The 26,090-nt window shown below is 51.5% G+C and overlaps 1 protein-coding gene across 1 annotated transcript; it reads right to left on the bottom strand.

Annotated features, from left to right (window-relative positions):
- Window positions 1–506: 506 nt before the first annotated feature.
- Window positions 507–26,090, bottom strand: LOC148773002 (acetylserotonin O-methyltransferase). The gene is made up of 8 exons (XM_088834414.1): window positions 25,991–26,090; window positions 23,292–23,466; window positions 19,822–19,951; window positions 19,162–19,230; window positions 9,092–9,210; window positions 7,722–7,862; window positions 4,666–4,788; window positions 507–1,493 (listed from the first exon to the last, which is right to left on the bottom strand). Exons 1-8 carry the CDS (start codon window positions 26,057–26,059, stop codon window positions 1,282–1,284), a joined length of 1,038 nt encoding a protein of 345 aa, XP_088690540.1. The 5' UTR covers window positions 26,060–26,090; the 3' UTR covers window positions 507–1,281.

The raw sequence follows: 26,090 nt of genomic DNA, 5'->3' as shown, positions 1-26,090 counted from the left end.
TAGCTTGGAAGATCCCCTGGAGGAGGGAATGGCTACCTTGGAAGATCCCCTGGAGGAGGGAATGGCTACCTTGGAAGATCCCCTGGGGGAGGGAACAGCTAGCTTGGAAGATCCCCTGGGGGAGGAAATGGCTACCTTGGAAGATCCCCTGGAGGAGGGAATGGCTACCTTGGAACATCCACTGGGGGAGGGAATGGCTACCTTGGAAGATCCCCTGGGGGAGGGAATGGCTACCCTGGAAGATCCCCTGGAGGAGGGAATGGTTGGCTACCTTGGAAGATCCCCTGGGGGAGGGAATGGCTACCTTGGAAGATCCCCTGGGGGAGGGAATGGCTACCTTGGAAGATCCCCTGGGGGGGGAATGGCTACCTTGGAGACAACCTCATAGATACAGACAGCTTGTTGCCACAGGTGAGGGGTGGGAGGTGAACAAAACGGGTGTCGCGGGTCAGAGGCACAGGCTTCCGGGTATCAGACATGACACACAGCACCGCGATGGTGGTTAATGACACAGTTTTTATTGTCTCTCGGAAAGTTGCTACAGGAGTAGATAGTAAAAGTCTCATTGCAGACCTGTTGGACTCTACGGTGCAAAACAGACCAGCAGCTCTTTTCTGCTTTTTCAAACGTAAACAGTTTGAGATGTGGCCACTGTCTATCCATTTCCTTGTGTGTGACTGTCCTGGGTCGCCCCAAACAAACAACATCAAATGGGATCATGACTTAAAACCACAGACATCCGTCCTCCCCCAGCCCTGGAGACCAGACGTCTAAGGTCAAGGGTCCCAGGGCTGAGCTCCCTGCAGAGGCTCCAGGGGAGGGTCCTTCCTGCCTCTTCCGGCTTCTGGGGGGTCCGGGCGTCCGTCCCTGGGCTGGAGGCCGCCTCCCTCCCAGCTCTGCCTCCGTCTCCACGTGGCTTCTCCTCTGCGTCCGTGTCTCTCCTGTTCTGCGTCTCATAAGGACCCTGTTCCTGGTGTTTAGGGCCACCCCCATCCAGGGGGAAGCTCATCTCAGACCCTTCACTCCATCACAGGAAGGAAGCAAAATAGAACGGACTGAAATCAAATGAAAATAAGGATAATGAAAGAAAGTAAGCCAAAACGCAAAGTGACCATCCGCGGGCAGGAACCTCATATCCCTCAGCAGGACAGAAAATCAGGAAAAGTCTGAAATATACAAAAGGGGAAAACGGGGAAGAGAAGACAAGAGAGAAATGTGAGTGGCACCGTCTGCTCATTGCAGGGGCTGCGTCACGACGGGGGGGGCCACACACGGCAGGGGTCACTTCCTGGCCAAGACAGCATCGTAGGGGCCCCCGGTCCTCCGGCACCGCACGTCTCGGAAGCCGGCGGGGGCCAGGAGCGCGCGGTACTGGCCGGGGGTCCGCTCGCGGCCCTCCGTCTGCACCAGCATGTTCAGCGAACACAGCAGCGTGGCCAGCGGGCCCCGCCCGTCCGCGTCCAGCAGGCTCTCGATGACCAGGATGCCGCCACCTGCCGCGGGGAGGGTGAGGGGTTGAGCGAGGGTCAGCCCGGCCCCAGGACCCGCTGTCCACTCTCTCCTCGCCTGGCTTCCTGCCCACACCCCCGCCTCCCAGGTTAGCCACAGCACCGGGCATCTCCCACCCTCCCCTGCAAGACGGACCCTAATCTAGGAACCCCCCATGGGACAGACCCTAACCTAGAACCTCCTGTGGGACAGACCCTAATCTAGAACACCCCTGCAGGACAGACCCTAATCTAGCACCTCATGCTGGACAGACCCTGACCCAGGACCACCCACGGGACAAACCCTGACCTAGGACCCCCACGGGACAGTCCCTGACCTAGGATCCCCCACAGGACAAACCCTGACCTAGGACCTCCTGTGGGACAGACCCTGACCTAGGACCCCCACAGGACAGTCCCTGACCTAGGCCCCCCATGGGACAGACCCTGACCTAGGACCTCCTGTGGGACAGACCCTGACCTAGGACTCCCACAGGACAGTCCCTGACCTAGGCCCCCCATGGGACAGACCCTGACCTAGGACCTCCTGTGGGACAGACCCTGACCTAGGACCCCCACAGGACAGTCCCTGACCTAGGCCCCCCATGGGACAGACCCTGACCTAGGACCTCCTGTGGGACAGACCCTGACCTAGGACCCCCACAGGACAGTCCCTGACCTAGGCCCCCCATGGGACAGACCCTGACCCAGGACCCCCCACGGGACAGACCCTGACCCAGGAACCCCCACAGGACAGACCCTGACCCAGGACACACACCCATCATCCGCTCTTCCCTCCCAGCTCTAGAGGCCACCGTGGCCCATAGGTGCTGGACAGTCCACACGATTAAGCAGGGCTGTGTCCACACACAGCGTCCACCCCTCCCTGGCTACACGGGGTGTGACCCGGCGCGTGCTCAGGCGCTTCAGTCATGTCTGACTCTTTCCAGCCCCGTGGACCGGAGCGCCACCAGGCTCCTTATGTCCACGGGGCTCTCCAGCCAAGAATACTGGGGAGGGTTGCCACGCAAGGACAGGGTCCTTATGACAAACAGAAGAGGGGACAGACAGAGGCTGACGAGAAACCACGCGAAGACCGAGGCGGAGGTGGGAGGGAGGTGGGGAAAAGAACCATCAATACTCAAAAGGCGTCATTCGGAATGCACACCCGGGAAACCACACGTGACCGTTCTTTCTTACTTTCCAACGTCATCGCTTAGGAACAAATCCACAAAGCGATGTGTCATGTTGTTTTCTCTGAAAGCTCAAAGGCGAGTGTGCCAATCAAGCGATGGAAGTAAACCTTATACACGTTCTGACCCATTTCGTTCCGTACCCGATTCTCAGACCCAACGCCACATCCTAAGCCGTGTTCTCCTGGCTTCCGTGAAAAGTCACCAAGTCCTGGGTCCTTGTTGGACAATGGATCTCGTGGCTAGGAATGCCCACGCTCCCTCCCCCGGACGTCAAAGTAAGATCCGTGCATTACTGGTGGTAATTTGCAGCGATGCACACCCAGTAGGGCTGACCATCAGTAGGACATACGTACCCATATACACATGGGTGTCCCTGGCAGCTCAGTTAGTAAAGAATCCGCCTGCAATGTGGGAGACCCAAGTTCGAGTCCTGGGTCGGAAAAATTCCCCTAGAGAAGGGACAGGCTACCCACTCCAGGATTCTTGGGCTTCCCTGGTGGCTCAGCTGGTAAAGAATCCTCCTGCAATGCGGGAGACCCTGGGTTTGATCCCTGGGTTGAGAAGATCCCCTGGAGAAGGGAAAGGCTACCCACTCCAGGATTCTGGCCTGGAGAATTCCATGGACTGTATAGTCCACGGGGGTTGCAAAGAGTTGGGCACGACTGAGGGACTTTCACGTCCCATGAGGTAACTACATACACAAATATAGTGTTAGTGTAAATATATAGTATTTTAATATTAAAACTTTTCACATTTTACCATTTTTCATGATATTTATTTTTAAGGATATCCAAAAATAACACAAATTATATAACTATTCTTTTATATTCTTGACATCCATTTATTCATTTATGATTTTAAAGTAAATGCTTAATATATACATTTTAAATGTAGATATAACATGCTTTATGTGTTATATATGTGAGTGAAGTCGCTCAGTCGCGTCTAACTCTTTGCGACCCCAGGGACCGTCGACCTCCAGGCTCCTTTTTCTTCTTTTAACTAATTTTTTACGGATGTCTAGCTTCTTTACTATGTTGTGTTCATTTCTGCCACACAGCAAAGGGAATCAGCCGTACGCGGCTGTGTACTCAAGTCGCCTGAGTTGTGTCTGACTCTGTGTGACCCCAGGGACTGCAGCCTGCCAGGCTCCTCTGTCCATGGGATTCTCCAGGCTACCGATACATATATATCCGTTCCTTGGCAGGTTTCCTGTGTGTGCTAACCTTGCTTTTTGCTCCTTTCGAATGATATCAGGTATGGACCAGAACAAGGCAAACAAATAATAATAATGATGATGATATTAGGGTCCAATGAAGGACTTCCTTAGAGGTCCACTGGCTAAGACTCCGTGCTCTCAAAGCAGGAGACCCGAGTTCCACGCCTGGTCAGCAAACTAGACCCCGCCTGCCACACCGAAGAGTTTGCAAGCCACAACGAAAGATCCCGGATCCCACGACGAAGATGGAAGATCTCCAGGGCTGTGGCTAAGGCCCAGCACAGATAAAGAAATGAATCAGTAAAACTAAATTCAAAGGACCAAGGTTTCAAACGTCCCTCTACACAAACACAAAGTCAAAAAACAAAAACCTCAAGTCACCGTCAAGTAACGTCACTATTTGAAACATAAATAATTCACTTTTGTTCAACACACTTCCAAGAGCTGCCCCCACAGAAGGGGTCTAGACACAACCCTCCACGAATGACCTCACTTCTGAAAATGACACCGCACTTTGAGAATCGCAACTTCGGTGGGGGGGGATGAAAGAGAATGGAGAAAAAGAGATGATATGAGTGAGCCCGTGACGCCGTGATGTCTTGAAAAGGCAGGCAGCCTCCAGAGGCCGGCCGGAGCTCCGACCTCCTCACACAGAGGCGCGTGTGCGCCCCGCGACGGGCCTCCCGAGCCCTCGTGGCGTCGGACGCCTGTACCTCTGCCCCGAGCTGACCCCCGCCCGGAGCCCCACGGCCCCACCACCTACCTGCCCTGCAGGCCCGATAGACTCTCTCCAGCAGGTGGCGGCACCTGGCGTCGGTCCAGTCATGCAGGATCCTGGCCAGGATATACAGGTCCGCCTCCGGGAGCGGGTCTTTGAAGAAATCCCCTGCAACACGGGGGCGGGGGCCTCTTGTCAGCCTGCCTGTCAATTCCATGTGAGGACACCCGTGCCCAGCGAGGCCGGGTCACTTGTACACACGGACCTGTCCCCAGATCCCCCCAGCTGCTGAGCTCCCGAAACTCTGTGACGATGAGACAATTCTGAACGTTCCCTTTAGGCCCCCTTTCCGCATCAGCTCTGGACGACAGTTTTATTTTTACTTGATTTCAGAAGGTCTCGTGTAAATAGCATCCTTAAACCAGTGATCCCCAACATTCCTGGGCTTGCCAGGTGGCTCAGATGGTCAAGAATCCGCCTGCCAATGCAGGAGATCAGAGTTTGATCCCTGGGTTGGGAAGATTCCCCTGGAGAAGGGAATGGCAACCCACTCCAGCATTCTTGACTGCAGAATCTCCATGGACAGAGGAGCCTGGCGGGCTACAGTCCATGCATTGCAAAGAGTTGAACACGACTGAGCGACTAACACTTTAAATTTCACTTCCATCTAGTTTTCCCAGCTTCCAAAGCCTGCTTTTCTTTCTACATTTTTTTTTTTTTAAACCAATGGGACCTGTAGCGTCTTTCCTGCTTTCTTTTTTCTTTCTTCTTTTTTTCCCTTTCTCAGCCTTCCCTTGCCCACCGCTTTCTTTCTTTCTTGCACTGGGTCTGGCAGCGTGCCGGATCTTAGCTCCCTGCATTGGAAGCTCACAGTCTTAGCCGCTGGACCACCAGGGCAGTCCCCCAAAGGCTCCTTCTTCGTCCCATTTCCCAGGTGACACACAAAGCTAAGACCAATGTTGCGTGTTGTCTCCCAGAAGATGTCCTAGACATGGGAACTAGGGTTAAGATCACGCTGAGGTCCCCCTTCTCAGCACAAAATCTAAGGGGGCTTCCCAAACTCAGTCATTCAGATTCCGTGTATTTTAATTCAATGGTTTAAAAAAATCCAACATAAAGCTGCCCATTCCCCACCCCACCCCCCCCAAAAAAAGAACACTTCCTGATGGTCTACATTTCAGAATTTTAAATAAAGGCAGCATCCAGTCCTTCAAGGACACAGTCTGGCACATTCTGGTCACCTTGAAATCTGCCTGTCGGACACAGAGTCATTGGAAAGGAGATGACCCTTCACCCGGGTCAGTCAGAGTCCCCACCACCACCACCACATACGGCCCTGGATGGAATGCTGGTGGCCTGTCCCTTGGGATGCCATGAACTTGGAGGTAAACGTCTTAAAAAAATAAAGAATTGACTCCCCTGCTGTCCAGTGGTTAGGACTCCGTGCTTTCATTACCAAGAAAACAGGTTCAATCCCAGGTCAGGGAACTAAGATCCCACAAGCTGCAGCCCACGGCCAAAATAATAATAATAGGGAGTCTACTTTTGAACTGTGGTGTTGGACTCTTGAGAGTCCCTTGGACTGCAAGGAGAGCCAACCAGTCCATTCTAAAGGAGATCAGTCCTGGGTGTTCATTGGAGGGACTGATGCTAAAGCTGAAACTCCAATACTTTGGCCACCTCATGCAAAGAGTTGACTCACTGGAAAACACTCTGATGCTGGGAGGGATTGGGGGCGGGAGGAGAAGGGGACGACAGAGAATGAGATGGCTGGATGACATCACCGACTCAATGGACATGAGTTTGAGTGAACTCCGGGAGTTGGTGATGGACAGGGAGGCCTGGCGTGCTGTGATTCATGGGGTCGCAAAGAGTCGGACACGACTGAGCAACTGAACTGAACTGAACTGAAGTAACTTAGCAGCAGCAGCAGCAGTAGCAGATCTCAGAGTGGACAGAAATGGGACCCCGACCTGGTGTCTTCCCCGTGAGCCAGCAGAGAAAAAGAAGCATGAACAGCCAGTTGCATCTGCACACGGAGGTACACGGTGTCTGCAGGTCAGACCTTGGTACCTAAGTGACGGCCCGCAGCTGGGAACCGCTCCCCATGTTTCCAAGGCAACCACAAGTGCCTCGCAGCGGTCTGCAAAGCTGCTGTGGTTTCTGAGCCTTGGGATGTCTGAGATGTCTCTGCCTTCTCCGTCATTAAGTGTCCCCTCACCTTGCCTTCCACCCACATCCCTGATTGCCACTCGCACCTGAGCTGGTTGTAAATACCTATGTGAGTTTGCCAGGACGGCCGTAAGAAATGCCCAGAGACCAGGACACCCGTCCTCCCCCAGCCATGGAGACCAGTCGTCTGAGGTCAGGGTGTCCCAGGGCTGAGCTCCCTGCAGAGGCTCCAGGGGAGGGTCCTCCCCGCCTCTTCCGGCTTCTGGGGGCTCTGGGCATCCGTCCCTGGGCTGGTGGCCGCCTCCCTCCCGTCTCCACGTGGCTTCTCCTCGTGTCCGTGTGTTTCCCCTTCTGTGTCTTATAAGGACCCTGTCCCTGGGTTTAGGGCCACCCCCATCCAGGAGGAACCTCATCTCAGACCCTTCACTCCATCACCTCTGCAAACACCTTATTTCCTAAAGTCCTGTTTACAAACTCTGGGTGAGGAGACACATTGAACCCAGTGAAACACTCAGCAAAGAATTAACTGCAAGAAAACAATACCGTCCCACATTTTTCCATCCATCCTGCATCACAGTTCTAGGTTTAAATGCCTGTGTGCTCGGTCATGTCCGACTCTTTTGCGACTCCGTGGACTGCAGCCCGCCAGGCTCCTCTGTCCATGGGGATTCTCCAGGCAAGAATACTGGAGTGGGCTGCCGTTTCTTTCTCCAGGGGATCTTCCCGACCCGGGGATCGAACCTGTGTCTCTCGCGTCTTCTGCCCTGGCAGGCGGATTCTTTCCCACCGAGCCCCCTGGAAGCTCCATTTTAAGGGGGCGTATTTGGACAATCCAGAAGGCCACGCTGAGCATCCACTGTCTCCATCTCCCCAGCCTGCCAGGACCCATCTGTTTCCCCGTGGACACAGACCGTGTTCCAGACACCCACCTTCATGGAAGCTGATCCGCTCGTCCTCCGAGGCTGAGAAATGTCTCTTTGCCATCTGCACCACTGCTGGGATGTCGAACACGATGACCCGACATCCCGGGTACAGGGACACGCATGCCTTGGCCAGGGCCCCAGAACCGCCTGCAAGAGGATATGGACTGTGAGAGCCCGCACACCTGGGCGGTACCCACAGTCTGGTCTCCATGGTGACAGGCTCACCTTCAAAGCCCTGCATCTAAGGCACCGTCCCGGCTGGACCAACCCACACGCCAAGCTTCCACGTAGAGTCCGACCTGACAGCTTCCCCTCGTGCCAGGCTGTTTGTCCGCCCAAGGACAGACAACGGCCAGGCAGAGGAAGATGCTAAGCAGCCAAGCAGATGCTACGGGCAGACGTGCCCATGTCTCCCTGTGGGAGACATTTCCGGGGGGTTACCAGAGTGAGAAATGCGGACCTCCCTCCAGATGCCAGCAGCATGAATATCCCACAGTCAGGGAATCTGCTTTTACCAAATAACCTCAACCTAAAGGTCCATGGGGTCGCTAAGAGTCAGACACGACTGAGCGACTTCACTTTCACTTTTCACGCATTGGAGAAGGCAATGGCAACCCACTCCAGTGTTCTTGCCTGGAGAATCCCAGGGACAGGGGAGCCTGGTGGGCTGCCGTCTATGGGGTCGCACAGAGTTGGACACGACCAAAGCGACTTAGCAGCAGCAGCAAAGGTCCATCGACAGAGGAATGGCTAAACAAGATGTGGTACATATACGGTGGAATATTACGCAGCCACGAAAAAGAACAAAACGATGCCATTTGCCGCAGTGTGGATGGACCGAGAGATGATGGTAGGAAGTGAAGTTCGTCAGACAGAGAAACACAAACATCACGTGACGTCACTCATACGCGGAACCTAAAATGTGATACGAGTGAACTCATGCACAAAACAGAAATAGACTCTCAGACACGGGAAAGAAACACACGGTTCCCAAAGGGGAGAGAGGGGAGGGATAAATGAGGAGCCTGGGACGGACATGGACATGCTACTATGAGTCACACTGGTACTTGACACGTTCCTACCGTACGGCCCCAGGAAATCTGTTCAACACTGTGTCCGTGCGTGCTAAGTCACTTCAATCGTGTCCGAGTCTCTGTGACCCCGTGGACTGTAGCCCCAGGCTCCTCTGTCCACGGGATTCTCCAGGCAAGCATACTAGAGTGGGTTGCCATGCCCTCCTCCAGGGGAATCTCCCCCACCGAGGGATCAAACTCACGTCTCCTGCATTGGCAGGCAGATTCCTTACCATCTGAGCCAGCGGGGAAGCCCTAGGGTCTACAGAGTTCCAAACACAGCTCCAAGGAGCGGACACTCACCCCCGAGGTCGCAGATGAGCGGGAAGGGGGACAGGTCGAAGGCGGCCAGCACCCTTGCCCCCTCCAGCCTCCACACATCCTGCAGGCCCTGCATGAACAGCAGCCTTTCACCCTCGGACCTGGAACACGACGGGATGAGCCCGTGAGAACCGTGCGGAGTCCGGTGGGTATCACCCTGAGCCACGACCCGGGGGGCCCTGAGCTGAGCAAAGGGGTGGAACACCAGGCCACCGGGTCCGCTGTGCAATGCGGGAGGCTGGGATTGGGGGGGGGGTGTCCACACAGGCTGGGGGAGGGCACTGGGCATGACGGGGATTCAGGGAGGTGGAGACGAGTGCAGGGGGAGCTGGGTCCCCGGAGGAGGGCGGAGGAGGGTCTGGGGAGGGGACAGAGATGAGAAGGAGCCGAGGACACGGCAGGGTGGGCGGGGAGGGTGCGGGGAGGGTCTCCTGGGGGCCGCCTCTCTCCCCTCACCCTCTGCAGAGGCTGCTCTGTGGTTTTGGAGTCAGTGGGGAGGTAGGGAGGCAGGGAAGAATAACGGGGTGCAGAGCAGGCCCCAGGTCTCAGGACCCGCAGCAGGGACCACCCTCTCCCCTTAATCCTTTGTGCATCTCCTGGCCCACCAAGGGGAAAAGCCCCCACACACTGCAGACAGTCAAGAAGCCATCAGCATCGTCTGACACGGCGTCACGAGGTTACCAGCACGGTCTGACCCCTGTGCTGTCCTACGTCATCTGATGAATCACCCACAGCTGACGCTACAGCTTCCAGCAAAGCCCCAGGCGTGTCTCTTTCCACAGCCTCCACGCCTCACAAAATAAAAAGTATTTCCTTGCCCATTCTGGACGGATCAAACGAGTGCCTAAGTTTTCCACTGGAATATTACTCAGCCAAGAAAAAGAATGGAGTAATGCCATTGAGAGAAGTACGGATGGACCAAGTTATTATCATACTAAGGAAAGGAGGTCAGAGAGAGAAAGACAGATTCTATACCATCGACAGGTATGTTCTAGAAATATGCAAATCAACAATTTCACCAATTCAAATACACTCACAAGCTTAGAAAGCATTAGTCGCTCAGTCTTGTCTGACTCTTTGCAACCCCACAGACTGTAGCCCACCAGGCTCCTCTGTCCATGGGATTCTCCAGACAAGAATACTGGAGTGGGGTTGCCATGTCCTCCTCCAGGGGATCTTCCCGACCCAGAGTGTGAACACAGATCTCCACCATTGCATGTGGATTCTTTACGATCTGAGCCACCAGGAAAGACCTAAACTTTGAAGAGCAACTAATGATTATCAAAAATTAAAAAAAAAAAAAAAAGTTAGGGAGAAAGGAAAGATTGAGCTGGCGAATAACACATACAGTTTGGGCAAACACACTCACGGGCTTCAGTCGTGCCTGAGTCTTTGTGACCCGATGGGACCACTGCCCGCCAGGCTGCTCTGTCCGTGGGATTTTCCCCAGGCACGAATATATATGTCACACATGATGAAAATGGGCCTATGGACTAGCATGGGGCAGCCTAGCGAACACACAGTATTCACCTTATATAGGAAAAGGAAACGAAAAAAGAATATACAAATGTCTGTATCTCGCTGAACCAAGTTCCTGTACTCCTGAAATAAACAACGTTGTGAACTGAACTCCCATATAAAAAAACAGGGCAAGAACGAAGTGGACGAAAGCAAAAGGACCGCATGGAGTGATGCTGCCACCCTGTGGCCGTGTTTGGTAACAGCGACTATAAAAGCGGTGTTGACGGGCACTTAATATTCCCAAGCTCTGCAGGGCTGGAAGTGAAGAGCCGCTGCCCTCCTAGAAGTCTCCTAGGGGTGGTCAGCGAACAAGAACTCAGAACTGGGCAGATGATCACGAAGCCAACGTCAACAGGTACCTTTAACTTGCACTCATTAAACACAAATCACACGAAATGATCTCAACACAGTCAATTATTAGGGAAGGGAACGACAGACTTGTTCCAAACACGAAAAGGAGGACGTCAGGGCTGTATATTGTCACCTTGCTTAATTAACTTATATGCAGAGTACATCATGAGGAACGCTGGGCTGGAAGAAGCACAAGCTGGAATCAAGATTGCTGGGAGAAATATCAATAACCTCAGATATGCAGATGACACCACCCTTATGGAAGAAAGTGAGGAGGAACTCAAAAGCCTCTTGATGAAAGTGAAAGAGGAGAGTGAAAAGGTTGGCTTGAAGCTCAACATTCAGAAAACAAAGATCATGGCATCTGGTCCCATCACTTCATGGGAAATGGATGGAAAAACAGTGGAAACAGTGTCAGACTTTATTTTTTGAGGGCTGCAAATTCACTGCAGATGCTGATTGCAGCAATGAAATTAAAAGACATTTACTCCTTGGAAGGAAAGTTATGACCAACCTATATAGCATATTAAAAAGCAGAGACATTACTTTGCCAACCAAGGTCTGTCTAGTCAAGGCTATGGTTTTTCCCATGGTCATGTATGGATGTGACAGTTGGACTGTGAAGAAAGCTGATCACCGAAGAATTGATGCTTTTGAACTGTGGTGCTGGAGAAGACTCTTGAGAGCCCCTTGGACTGCAAGGAGATCCAACCAGTCCATTCTAAAGGAGATCAATCCTGGGTGTTCATTGGAAGGACTGATGCTAAAGCTGAAGCTCCAATACTTTGGCCACCTCATGCAACGAGTTGACTCACTGGAAGAGACTCTGATGCTGGGAGGGATTGGGGGAGGGAGGAGAAGGGGACGACAGAGAATGAGATGGCTGGATGGCATCACCGACTCTGTGGACATGAGTTTGCGTGAACTCCGGGAGTTGGTGATGGACAGGGAGGCCTGGCGTGCTGTGATTCATGGGGTCGCGGACAGTCGGACACGACTGAGCGACTGAACTGAATTGATTTGACGGCCCAGCAATCTCACTTCGAGGCATATACTTGGAGAAAATGATAATTTGAAAAGATCCGTGCACCTCGATGATCATAGCAACACTAGTCACAATATTCAAGACGTGGAAGCAACCGAGCAGTCCATCGCCAGAGGAACACATAAAGGAGACGCGGTCCACATGCCCCGTGGAATACGACTCAGCCATAAAAGGAGAAGGAAACCAGCTGTACTGAGTATAACAGAACCACTTTCCTGGGGTGAAGAGCGCGCAGCACCAGGGATTATTAGCGAGAGGCAGACCAGATTTCAAGGCAGAGTCACTGGGCACCGGTCACAACGGCCCCTGGCAACAACTCCACGCTCAGTGCTGAAGAGTCTGTGGAGGAAACAGAATTCTCCTCCTACCACCCGGCAATGCACACGGTGCCAGCCACTGTGCACAACAGTGAGGGTGTTCCTCAAACAATTGAAGAAGAGCGAGAGAGAAGGAAATTAGAACACTGCACAGCACCACACACAAAAAGAATCTGCAAACAGTGGATGGAAGGACAGGTGCTGGGAAATTCCTGGGGGAAATACACGTGGGACACATTTTGACATCCATCCCTTAGAATAATGGGGCTTCCCTGGTGGCTCAGCTGGTAAAGAATCTGCCTGCAGCGCGGGAGACCCAGGTTCGATCCCTGGGTTGGGAAGATCCCCTGGAGAAGAGCATGGCAACCAACTCCATGGAGAATTTCATGGACCCTATATTCCACGGGGCCACAAAGAGTCAGACACTCGTGTCCGAAACACAGAAACAGCTTGTGCAGCTCCACACACAAAGAAATAAAGGGGACACAGATGAAAACGGGGATGTCTTCCGAGAAGGCAGAGAGGTCGCATTAGGGATGTGAAAACGTGCTAAGCATCACTTATTAGAGAGAGGCCACGTAAAAGTCCGCTGAGGTATCTTATCAGCACACACCTTGCCCATCTTGTGAGAACGGGCATCTCACCAAATCTCTCAAAATAAACGCTGGAAAGGGTGTGCAGAAAAGGAAGCCTTCCTGCACTGTCGCTGGGAATGGGAAACGGTCCATGCTTGAGGCGGAAGTGTATGGAGGTCCTTCCAAAAACTAAACAGAGAAGCATCTTAGGACAGGGTCACCCCGACCATGGGCACAGATCCAGAGAAATCCCAGGTTTTCCAAAACATAGGTACACTCGGGAGATTACAGCCGTGCCAGGAAAATAACTAGGACACAGAGACAGCCCCAGTGTTCGGGACAGGTGAACGGGTACAGAGGGTGGCCCACACAGACACCATTAACTCAGCCATGAACGAGCAGGGGAGAACGCCGTGTCCAGTCTGAGAGAAGGAAGCTGAGATGATCAGACCTAGAGAAGCAAGGGAAACAGGGCGAAGTAACTATCGTAGGAGACCACCTGTGGCTGGAACCAAAAAATGGATACAAACGAACTGCTTTACCCAATAGAAACAGACGCTGGAACAGAGAAAAGAAACTTATGCTTAAAAAAACAAAAGTTTTTAGTGATGAGGGCTCTTTTAAGAGTTTTCTAATAACACACATACTTGTTCATGCTGAGTGGCTCAGGGGTGTCCGACTCTTTGCGTGGAGTGTAGCCCACCAGGTTCCTCTGTCCGTGGGATTCCCCAGGCAAGGATACTGCAGTGGGTTGCCATGCCCTCCTCCAGGGCATCTTCCTGACCCAGGGATCAAACCCTCATCTCCCGCATTGCAGGCAGATTTTTTTATCCACCGAGCCACCAGATTAATATAATCAAGTGAAAGTGAAGTGAAGTCGCTCAGTCGTGTCCGACTCTTTGCAATCCCATGGACTGTAGTCTACCAGGCTTCTCTGTCCATGGGATTTTCCAGGCAAGAGTGCTGGAGTGGGTGGCCATTTCCTTCTCCAGGGGATCTTCCTGACCAGGGATCGAACCCAGGTCTCCTGCATTGCAGGCAGACGCTTTACCCTCTGCTGCTGCTGCTGCTGCTAAGTCACTTCAGTCGTGTCCGACTCTGTGTGACCGCACAGACGGCAGCCTCTGAGCCACCATCAAACAGATGATCAAAAATGACCTACCAAATAGCAAAATAGCGTCTACTGAACACACTCTAATCACCTATATGGCAGAAAAATAAAGAAGAGACAAACATCTGCGTATAACGGAATCCAAATTCCTGTACGCTTGAAACACACACAACATTGGGCAAATGAAGTGTTCTCCAATGTAAACTAAAATTTCCACTACAAACAACAGGAGGGAAAACAACAGCTTATGGACACATGCTGCCGCCTCGTGGCTGGGCTCTGTAACGACAAATATAAAAGCTGTGTTTACTGTCATTAAATTGAGGCGGGAGGAGAAGGGGACGACAGAGGATGAGATGGTTGGATGCCATCAGCGACTCGATGCGCATGAGTTTGAGCAAGCTCCAGGAGTTGGTGATGGACAGGGAGGCCTGGCGTGCTGCCGTCCATGGGGTCGCAAAGAGTCGGACACGACTGAGCAATTTTCACTTGACAACCCTCTTGAACAATCGTAAGAAGTTCGTTTGGATCCATCACAGGGAAAACGAACAACGAACCAAAAATAAGAAAAGAGCCTGTGGGCACAGACCTTAAAAGCATTTTCACAACTAACGACATCCAAAACGATAAAGAGACTCTGAGAATGGAAAAAAAAATATTTTTCTTACCAAGATCCCCACAAGAAATTCACCTCTGATTGCTACAAATAGCTCACACGTCTCCATACCAAAGCCACAAAAAAATCAGAGCTAAAAAGGGTCCAAAGATGAAAATACATATTCCTTCCAAGAAGGCATACGGAGGGCCATTCCACTCACGAAAAGTCGCTCAGCGTCGCTAACTATCTCCTCACACCGGTCGGCGTGACCATCATTGAGACTGTTCTACGAAGAATAACTGCTAACACGGCAGAGGGAACAAAGGGACTCCTCCTGCACTTTTGCTACGGAATTAATCAGGGCAGGAACTGTGGAAAGCAGCATGGAGCCTCCTTACAACACCAACCACCCAGAAAACGTACGATCCGGCAGTCCCACTCCTGGGCTGAGAGCCAGACAAACATCACAATTCGAAATGACACACGCACCCCTGTCTTCAGGACAGCGTGACTGACAAAGGCCACGAAACCACATCGACCAAAATGCCTGTCGACGGGAAAGCGAAGACAGGGTGGGGTCCACCTCTCTCTCCCCGGGAACACGACTCAGCCACACAGTCTGACGGAATAAGGCCAATACGAGTGGCACCCATCGACGAGGTGATTGTCACACTCGGGGAGGGAAGGAAGTCAGAGATGGGTACACAAAGGTCCTGAGAGGTCACCGACCCCTGGATTCTAGATATTCATGTGGGTGAACTAATTACACAACAGGGCCAGACTCTGAAACTCAGAAAAGCTACCTGTAAATGTCACACACACACACACACACACGCACGCACGTGCTGTTCTGGGGATGGGGTGATATCAGAGTTTGCAATGTACGTATTCCAGTTCGTACGTAGGATGTGATGATGAAAAACACCGGCCGAACACCACAGGGAACTCTGCTGGACAGACGCTGATTACCTAGATGGGAAAGAGAGCCTGAGACAGAATAGACCAATGTCTGTGTATATAAACGCATCGAGTCCCCGTAGCCCCCGAAACTAACGCAACACGGGAAATCAACTCTGCTCCGCTATAAAAAGACGGACTTCCCCTGGTGGCTCAGATGGTAGAGAATCCGCCTGCAGTGGCGGGGGACCCACAAGGTTTGATCCCGGAGTCAGGAAGATCCCAGAAGACCCGGGTTCCATCCCTGGGTCGGGAAGATGCCCTGGAGAAGTGAGTGGCAACCCACTGCAGTATCCTTGCCCGGAGAATCCCCATGGACAGAGGAGCCTTCTGGGCTGCAGTCCCTGCGGTCGCAGAGAGTCGGACAGGACTGAGCGACTAGCACTTTACTTTCCAGTGTAAAATAACAATCCGAATACAAGAAAAGAAAAACTAGCGAGTGACGCGTGAAGAAATGCTGCGTACTTGTGGCCGTTCTCGCAACAGCGACCTTAAAAGCCATGCAGGGCACTTGACATTCCCAAGGTCTGCAGGGCTGTAAAACAACCATCGCCTTCCAGAAGTCTCCTAGGGGTGGTCAGCGGACAAGAGTTCAAAAGCAGGGCGGAGATGCACGAAGCCAAGTTTAAGAGGGACCTGTAGCTCACACGCTTTAAGAAAAAAATCACATGAAACAATGTCCAACAGGCTAAATTTTAGGGAAATGGGTGCAACAAGTCACCTTACACCGAATAGAAGGGCCACTGTCAAAAACCCTCAGACATTAAATGCTGGAGAGGCTGTGGAGAAAAGGGAACCCTTCTCTTCTGAAGCTGGAAATGTAAATTGGTGACAGCCGCTATGTATGGACGTGAGAGTTCCACCATAAAGAAAGCTGATCGCAGAAGAATTGATGCTTCTGAACTGTGGTGCTGGAGAAGACTCTTGAGAGTCCCTTGAACTGCAAGCAGATCCAACCAGTCCATTCTAAAGGAGATCAATCCTGGGTGTTCATTGGAAGGCCTGATGCTGAAGCTGAAGTCCCAGTACTTTGGCCACCTGATGGGAAGAACTGACTCATTGGAAAAGAGCCTGATACTAGGAAAGATTGGGGGCAGGAGGAGAAGGGGACGACAGAGGGTGAGATGGTTGGATGGCATCACCGACTCCATGGACATGAGTTTGAGCAAGCTCTGGGAGTTGCTGATGGACAGGGAGGCCTGGCGTGCTGCAGTCCGTGGGGTCACAAAGAGTTGGACACCACTGAGTGACTGCACTGAACTATATATGTTAGTGTCACGAATAATCAACAAAAAGAAAACAGGACCTCATCGGCCTGAAGAGCATTGGCACAGCAAACAAAGCCCTGAACGAAAGAAACAGTGTTCAGACTGCAAAAAAAAGTATTTGCGAATGAAGACACTCACAAGAAATTCAACTCCAAAACTTATAAAGAGCTCACGCATTTCAATATCACAAACACAGATAACCCAAGAAGAAGGAAAAAAAAAGATGCCAAAGATCAAAATGGGTATCTCGTCCAAGAAGGCGTACAGGTTGGCATCAGGCACATAAAAAGATGGTCAGCAGCTGTAATTATAAGAGAGAAGCAAATCAAAAGTGCAATGACACATCCCTTCGAACAGGTCAGAATGTCCATCTTCGGTAAGATCTACGAAGATTAAGTGCTGCAAAGGGCAGACGAAAAGCGGAATCCTCCTGCACTCTTGGTGGGAAACTAAACTGGTGCATCAAATGTGGAAGACAGCGCGGAGGTTCCTTACAAAACTCAAGCATCCAGACACCGTACGATCCAGTAATCCCACTTCTGGGCTCAGATCCAGGAAAAAAATCACATTTCAAAATAACACACGCCTTCCTGTTTTCGGGGCAGCACGATAGACAATGGCCAAGACACCGAATCCGCCAAAACGTTCATTGATAAGAAAATGAAGGCAGAGTGGTAGGCCTCCGTACAGGAATACGGCTCACCCGCAGAGCGGAACGGAATAACGCCACTGCCAACGGTGTGGATGGACCGAGTGACTGCCGTGCCAAGTGATGGAAGTCACAGAAAGACAGACATCATATAACCATGATGGGGGATTCCAGGTATTCACGCAAAGAAACTAATTAACACAACAGAGCCTGACTCTGAAACGGAGTAAAGAAACTTATGTGTGAAAGGCGCTCAGTCTTGTCCCACTCTTTGCAACCCCAAGGACTATATAGTCCATGGGATTCTCCAGGCGAGAATACTGGAGTAGGTAGCCTTTCCCTTCTCCAGGGGATCTTCCCAACCCAGGGATCGAACCCAGGTCTCCCGCATTGCAGGTGGATTCTTTACCAGCTGAGCCACCAGGGAAGCCCAACAATACTGGAGGTGTGGGAAGCCTATTCCTTCTCCAGGGGATCTTCCCAACCCAGGGATCGAACCCAGGTCTCCCAACATTGCAGGTAGATTCTTTGCCAGCTGAGCCACCAGGGAAGCCACTGAATATTTAGGGAAACAGAAATGAAACCTACAACAGGTATATCATCTCGCAACGGTCAGAAGTGCCATGATCAAAGACTCTACAAAGATTAAATGCTGGAGAGCTCATGGAGAGAAAGGAGCCCTCTGCAGTTTCGGTGGGAATGTGTACCTGTGCGGGTATTATGGAAAACAGTGTGGAATGTTCTTGAAAAACTAGAGACAGAGCTATCGTACGAGCCTGTGATCCCGCTGCTGGGGCAAATACCTGAGACAATGATAATTAGAAAAGACACGCGCTCCCCAGGGCTCATCACAGCACTATTGACAACAGCAAAGACACGGAAGCAACCTCAATGTCCATCCACAGAGGAAACGAGAAAGAAGACGCGGTACATGTATAAGGGGGGATCTCAGTCAGCTGTTACACAATGAAATCATGAGTATCTTTGCAGAACTGAATCCCTTTCCTGCAGCGCGGAAATTAACAGAACATTGTAAATCAACACTGCTGCCGTAACATTTCAGGCAACCTAGATGCCCATCGACAGGCGAATGGATCAAGAACTCGTGGTACATATATACAATGGAATATTACTCAGCCACGAAAAGGAGCGCCTTTGAGTCCGTTCTAATGAGGGGGATGAACCTGGAGCCTGTTACACGGAGGGAAGCAAGTCAGAAAAACAAACATCGTATACTGACGCATACATATGGAATCTAGCAAGATGGTACTCACGAACGTCTTTGCAGGTCATCAGTGGAGATGCAGACATAACAGGACAGACTTACGGAGCCGGGGAGGTAGGGAGAAGGAGAACGTGGGAGGCGCGGAGAGAGGAACATGGAAACGTACGTCAGCATGTGTGACGCAGACAGCCGCTGGGAATTTGCGGGATGACCCAGGGGGCTCAACCCTGGGCTCTGGGACAACCTAGAGGGGTGGGGTGGGGTGGGAGGTGGGAGGGACATTCAGGAGGGAGGGGACACGGGTAAACGGATGGCGGATTCATGCGGATGTCTGGGAGAAACCCACACAATCCCGCAAAGTGATTATCCGTCAATGAGAAATACACAACTTTAATCCTCAAGCAGGACGCTACGCGAGAGGGCGGGTGGCAGGACCTGTAGATGGCAGAGAAGAGCTCCTCGGACGGGATCCCGAAGGCTTGCGGATACTGGTTCCTCCCTTCCCTAAAAACAAGCAGGAGACCGTCACTCGGGCCCTGAGGCCTCACCGCACTCCGTTCACGCACCCTTGTGCTCACAGACCTTTCCCTGGCACCACAGACGGCCTGCGCCGGAAACGAGTAACCCAGGACGACCCAGGAATCATTTTCCAGTTTGCAGTTCCATCCAGTTCAGTCGCCCCGTCGTGTCCGACTCTGTGCGACCCCACGGACTGCAGCACGCCAGGCCTCCCTGTCCATCACCAACTCCCGGAGCTGGCTCAAACTCATGCCCATCGAGTCGGTGACGCCATCCAACCGTCTCATCCTTCTCATCCCGCCCCCAGTCCCTCCCAGCATCAGGGGCTTTTCCAGTCGGTCAGTTTTCCACATCAGGTAGGCAAAGTGTTGGAGCTTCAGCTCCAGCGTCAGTCCTTCCAGCGACTATTCCCTGTATTTCTATTCCTGTTCCAACAGCTCCACCTCATATCATCAGCCATTAGGTCCGGGAGTTTGGAGACCCGTGCTATAAGAAACCTAATATGTTGGTTCCTGGGACGCCCTGAAACCAGCCCGCAGGCAGCCCTGGAGACTCAGGGGCGCGACTGACACGCACCTGACCGCCTCGGCCAGGTGGCGCCAGCAGACATAAGTGGTCCTGCCCGTGTACAGGAGCATGTCCCGCTGGGACCTGGGGCTGCCTCTGACCAGGTAGGTGCTGGCGACCTCCGTGTTTGCATACACAGCTGAAAACAAACAGAACAGAGGGGGAAAAAAAATAAGTTAGACACCCAGGCATCGCCAAGATGTCAACAGTGATGCTGGCAACTTCCTGATTGGAAACATGATTCTCGCCTGGGACCGTCAGAACCCCGATAGCTGGACCCTCGTCCTGAAGGACCGGCTGACCTGTGGCGCAGGGGCTGCGTGTCCTGCCTGCTGCCTTCGGCTTTGGTAAGTCCCACGGAAAGATCCGATGGGACAAATGGAGAGGGCCAGCGAACCCAAGTGCTGTTCCCTCAGTCGCCTCCGACTCTTTGCGACTCCATGGACTATGTGTAATACACGTCCATGGGGCTGCAATACTTTGGCCACCTGATGCGAAGAACTGGCTCCCCGGAAAAGACCCTGATGCTGGGAAAGATTGAAGGCGGGAGGAGAAGGGGACGGCAGAGGATGAGATGGTTGGATGGCATCACCAACTCTATGGAAACGAGTTTGAGTAAACTCCAGGAGCTGGTGATGGACAGGCAGGCCTGGCGTGCTGCAGTCCATGGGGTCGCAAAGAGTCGGACAGGACAGGGCGACTGGACTGAACTCTATCCGCTCACTGTTTCTACCCAGTATGTACCTGCTGAATGCTTGCGGGGCTCCAAGGGGTCCCCAGGCAGACAGAGCTGCAGCAGGAGGTTCCGTATCCTGGTCTCTGAGCCAAGCATCCCAGCGTCCCCCGGCCAGCAGGTTAGCCCACATCCCGACGTGCCTACCCGAGGGTCTGCGGGTACATCAGGCTCCTCCCACCCCCAGGAGTTTCCCCTGGAACGTCCGCCATCCTCCGCAGGTGTGTCCTGGCCAGACCGCAGCCCAGGCTGGGGGTTCGAGGTCAACACTGCCAGTGGCGGGGGGGGGGCGGGGACGGGGTTGCAAAGCTTACTCATGGAGTGTGACTGCTTGATTCCCAAGCCCGCGGCCATCTGAGTACCGTCAACCCCCAAACAACGTCTTCCTGTTCAAGTTAACGCACCCTTGCTGTTTGCACCCCGTAAATCCAACGGGGACACAAGTCCTTGCGTCAAGTAGAAAGCCCATCACCCACCCCTACCATTGCCCACCCACTGCTGTTCTGTCAGGCAGTGGTCCCTACACTTTGCAATTTCACAGACTTGCAAGATTCTTTAAAAAAAAAAAAGCCTGAGTGACTGAGATAGGCCTTACTATGAAGATCATGGCATCTGGTCCCATCACTTCATGGGAAATAGATGGGGAAACAGTGTCAGACTTTATTTTGGGGGGCTCCAAAATCACTGCGGATGCTGATTGCAGCCAGGAAATTAAAAGACGCTTACTCCTTGGAAGGAAAGTTATGACCAGCCTAGACAGCATATTAAAAAGCAGAGACATTACTTTGCCAACCAAGGTCCGTCTAGTCAAGGCTATGATTTTTCCCGTGGTCATGTATGGAGGTGAGAGTTGGACTGTGAAGAAAGCTGATCGCCGAAGAATCGATGCTTTTGAACTGTGGTTTTGGAGAAGACTCTTGAGAATCCCTTATACTGCAAGGAGATCCAACCAGTCCATTCTAAAGGAGATCAACCCTGGGTGTTCATTGGAAGGACTGATGCTAAAGCTGAAACTCCAATACTTTGGCCACCTCATGCGACGAGTTGACTCACTGGAAAAGACTCTGATGCTGGGAGCGATTGGGTGTAGGAGGAGACGGGGACAACAGAGAATGAGATGGCTGGATGGCATCACCGACTCGATGGACGTGAGTTTGAGTGAACTCTGGGAGTTGGTGATGGACAGGGAGGCCTGGTGTGCTGTGATTCATGGGGTCGCAGAGAGTCGGACACGACTGAGTGACTTAACTGAACTGAACTTTTAATTTTGCAAAGAAAGGGCATTAAAAGTAAAAACTGGCAAGGACCATCTTCTGTAAGAGAAAAGCAGCTTCAACACCAAAACAAGACTATGATCTTAACACAAAAGGGCAACCCTTGAAAACAAGCAGTTGAGCATGATGGAAATATTACTCCTGTGTAACTATTCGGTCGTGCTGTGATTCATGGGGTCGCAGAGAGTCGGACACAACTGAGCGACTGAACCGAACTGAACTGAACTATTCGGTCACATTTCTGTCTTGTTCCTTGGATATTTCATCAGGGTTTCAGTGCAAACACCAGCCTCTGGAAACTTCCTGATCCACAGTCAGCAAATGACAACTCGAGTTTGGTACCCGGTTTTGGCCATCTGTTTTTGCCAATAAAGCTTTATTGGAACCTTGTTCTGTCACTGGTTCTGCTAAAAAGCTTTATTGTAACTCTGTTTCACCGCCTGTCTGGTCTATAAAGCTTTATTGCAACGCTGTTTCACCACCTGTCTACCAATAAATCTTTATTGGAACCCTGTCTACCACCTGTTTCTAGTCAACAAGGCTTTATTGGAATGTTGTTCCACCACCTGTTTTGTCAATAAACCTTTATTCGAACCCTGTTCCACCACCTGTGTTGATAACAAAGCTTTCTTGGAACCCTGTTCCAGCACCTGTTTGGTCAATAAATCATTATTGGAATCTTGTTCAATCACCTCTCTGGCCAATAAAGCTTTATTGGAACCTTGTTCCACAACCTGTTTAGTCAATAAAGCTTTCTTGGAATCCTGTTCCACCACCTTTCTGGTCAATAAACCTTTATAGGAACTCTGTTCCACCACCTCTCTGGCCAATAAAGCTTTATGGGAACCATGTTCCACCACCTGTCTGACCAAAAAACTTTACTGGAACCCTGTTCAGGCGCCTGTTTGCTCAATAAATCTTTGTTGGAACCTTGTTCAATCACCTGTATGGCCAATAAAGCTTTATTGGAACCTTGTTCAATCACCTGTATGGCCAATAAAGCTTTATTGGAACCTTGTTCTACCACCTGTCTGGCTAATAAAGCTTTATTGGAACCATGTTCTACCACCTGCCTGGCCAATAAACCTTTACTGGAACCCTCTTCCACCACCTGTTTTGTCAATAAAGCTTTATTGGAACTCTGTTCCAGCACCTGTTTTGTCAATAAAGCTTTATTGGAACTCTGTTCCAGCACCTGTTTAGTAAATAAGCCTTTATTGGATCCTTGTTCCCCCCCACATTCTGGCCAATAAAGTTTTATTAGGACTCAGCCCCGCACACCTGTCTGTCTCCAGGAGCTCTGATGCTCCAAAGGCAGAGATGAGTGTCATCTGCAGAGACCCCGTGGCCGGCCCACCAGGCTGAGAATACTTACTCTGTGGCTCTTTCCAGAAAAAGAAAAAACAACGACACGGAAAACTGCTGAGGGTGCGCCTTGAAACAGCCTTCTTCCAAAGGGCCAGGGTGCTTACCTTTTCCTCCCCTCATGTCCGCTTGCAGCAGCTTCAGGGACACACAGGCATCCAGCAGCAGCTCTGTCCCCCAGGGACTGGCGCCCAGACGTGAAGACACTGCCGCTGAGTCCAGAGGCTCCGGGGCCTCGGCCAGGAGCTCAAACACCCCCAGCTCACAGGCAGCAAAGAGAACCTCGGGGCAATGAAGCCAGAGTCAGCTTTAGTTCTCAGAAGACTCACACTCTCAGGAGGGTGAGTCAGACAGAAGGAGAAATATCATACGGCATCCCTGACATGTGGGATCTGTAAAGAAATGACACAAATGAACTTACAGAACAGAAAGAGACCCTCAGACTTAGACAATGAACTCATGGTTGATGGGGGAAGGGATGGTCAGGGCGTCTGGGATGGACATGGACACACTGCTGTGTTTAACATGGAGAACCAGCAAGGACCTGCTGTCCAGCACAGGGAACTCTGCTCAAGGTCACGTGGCAGCCTGGATGGGAGGGGAGTTTGGGGGAGAATGGATGCATGTGTGTGTATAGCTGAGTCCCTTTGCTGTCCCCCTGAAACCATCACAACATTGTTAATCGGCTACACCCCAATATCAAATTAAGTGTTTACATTAGAAAGACCGTATCCATTCCTGCTCCGTTAAGACTGTATTAACTCTTATTCTGTTAAGAGTGTATCTACTCTTAAGCTTCTATTAGTTGTTGTCCTTAATAGGTCGCTCGAAGTCTTACGGTGTTAAGATTGCATTAAGCTTTATCCTCTTAAGATGGTATCAGCTCTTGCAGTGAGCTTAAAATTAACTCCAATTATGTTAAGTTGGAGTCACTCTTGTTCTATTGAGATATCATGAACAGTCCATTAGGAGTGCATTCAGGTTTTTTCTGTTAGCATTTTATTAACTCTCCTTGTACGAAGGTTGTATTCAGCCGTATTCTATTAACACGGAATCAGTTCTCACCCTGTTAAAAGTTGTGCTGATTCTTGTTCTGTGGAGTTGGCACGGCCTCTTACCCTGCGATGATTATACAAGCGCCTATATTCAGGTTTTATTCACTCTCTGTTCCGGGTTTCAGCAGACAAGCGCATCTGGGGCTTCCCTGGTGGCTCAGACAGTAAAGAATCTGCCTGACAATGTAGGAGGCCCCAGTTTGATCCCTGGGTCGGGAAGATCCCCTGGAGGAGGAAATGGCAACCCACTCCAGTGCTCTTGCCTGGAGAATCCCATGGGACAGAGGAGCCTGGAGGGCTGCAGTCCATGGGGTTGCAGAGTCGGACACGACTGAGTAACACTCACCCTGCTATGATGGTATAAGCCCCTGTATTCGGGTTTCATTCACTCTCCATGTGTGAAGATTTTATGAACCGCTATTCCATGTGACTGTGGTCCTGTTAACGGGGTATTGACTCTTATTCTGTAAGGCTGTGGTATGTTTTATCCTCTGAAAGTTGGGTGTGCTCTCGTTCTATCAAGATTTTATCAGTTGTCCTACTGAGGTCGCATTAAGTTTTATCCAATTAATACGGCGTTGGCGTTTCTACTGAGGCTGTATTAACTCTTATTATAGTAAAGTTGCAATCCCTCTTATCTGAGTGACATGTTTTGAACTCATCCTACTAAGGTTGTATTCAGATTTTATTCTGAATAAAACTGAGTTTTTACATTATCTTTATTTATATGTATTAGTCTCCACCAGGCCTCAGTCGTGGCACGTGGGGTCTAGCTCCGTGACCGGGGGTTGAACCCGGGGCCCCCGCGTCGGGAACGCAGAGCCTGAGTGACTGTGCCCCCAGGGAGGCCGTTCTATTGATTGAGTTTTACACAGTCTCCCGTTCCACTCGGGCTGTATTTACATGTATTCTCTTAACACTGGATTCACTCTTGTTCTATTGAACTATTTAAAGTTAATTTTACAGCAGTAGCTTTACGATGTTGTGTCAGTTTCTGCTGGACAGCAAAGGGAATCAGCTATCGTTTGTACATATGTCCCCTCTCTCTTTGGATTTCCTTCCCATGTAGGTCACCACAAAACTCTGAGTAAGTTCCCTGAGCTGTACAGCAAGTTCTCATTAGTCCTGTTTTATACACACGATCAACGGTGTATATGACTCAATCCCAGCCCCCCAACACATCCAAGATTTTACTAAGTCTGTTGTTCTGCTGAGGTTCTATTAAGTTTTATTCCCAACGTTTGGATTCACCTTTGTTCTACTGAGATGCTATTTCTTAATGCTCGGTTTATATTAAGTTTTATTCTAGTAAGATTGCATGAATTCCTGTTTCACTAACAGTATAAAAAGGGTTAGTCACTCAGTCGTGTCTGACTCTCTGCGACCCCACGGACTGTAGACCGCCAGGCCCCTCTGTCCGTGGAATTCTCCAGGCAAGAATCCTGAGTGGGTTGCCATTTCCTCCTCCAGGGGGTCTTCCCGACCCAGGGGTGGAACCTGGACCTCCTGCGTTGCAGGCAGATGCTTCACCAAATGAGCCCCCAGGGAAGCCCCTACAAATGGCGTCCTGAGACGCCACTCCGTGAGGGGCAACACATCCCTAGAAGGGCCCCAGGCCCCGATGGCCAAGCTTCTGCCCGTGGACACTCGCAGAGTTCCAGCACAGCCTCGCGCCCCCCGGAGGAGACCGGTCCTCAGACGTCCTCCTCACCTCCCACAACAGAAGCCCAGCCGGCGAGGCCTCTCCCTACCTGGGAGACCATGAAGCCGTTGGCGTATTCCTTCAGGAGACGGTAGCCCTCGCCCTCCTGGGAGCACATCTTCCTTCCGGGCCGGTCTGGCTCGGAGGGA

The sequence above is a fragment of the Moschus berezovskii genome, chromosome Y, assembly GCF_049115385.1.
Source record: "Moschus berezovskii isolate FMDL1 chromosome Y, NW_MosBer_1.0, whole genome shotgun sequence".
Taxonomy (NCBI): Eukaryota; Metazoa; Chordata; class Mammalia; order Artiodactyla; family Moschidae; genus Moschus; species Moschus berezovskii.
The sequence above is the reverse complement of the archived record's forward strand: the minus strand, read 5'-3'. Positions and strand labels throughout refer to the sequence as shown.

Excerpts from the sequence above, each read along its gene's own strand:
- LOC148773002 (XM_088834414.1), bottom strand. The coding sequence starts at position 26,059 with ATGTGCTCCCAGGAGGGCGAGGGCTACCGTCTCCTGAAGGAATACGCC. Across the intron at positions 19,231-19,821 it reads CACCTGGCCGAGGCGGTCAG|GGAAGGGAGGAACCAGTATC; the intron begins GTGCGTGTCAGT and ends GCTTGTTTTTAG. Across the intron at positions 7,863-9,091 it reads GCTCATCTGCGACCTCGGGG|GCGGTTCTGGGGCCCTGGCC; the intron begins GTGAGTGTCCGC and ends ATCCTCTTGCAG.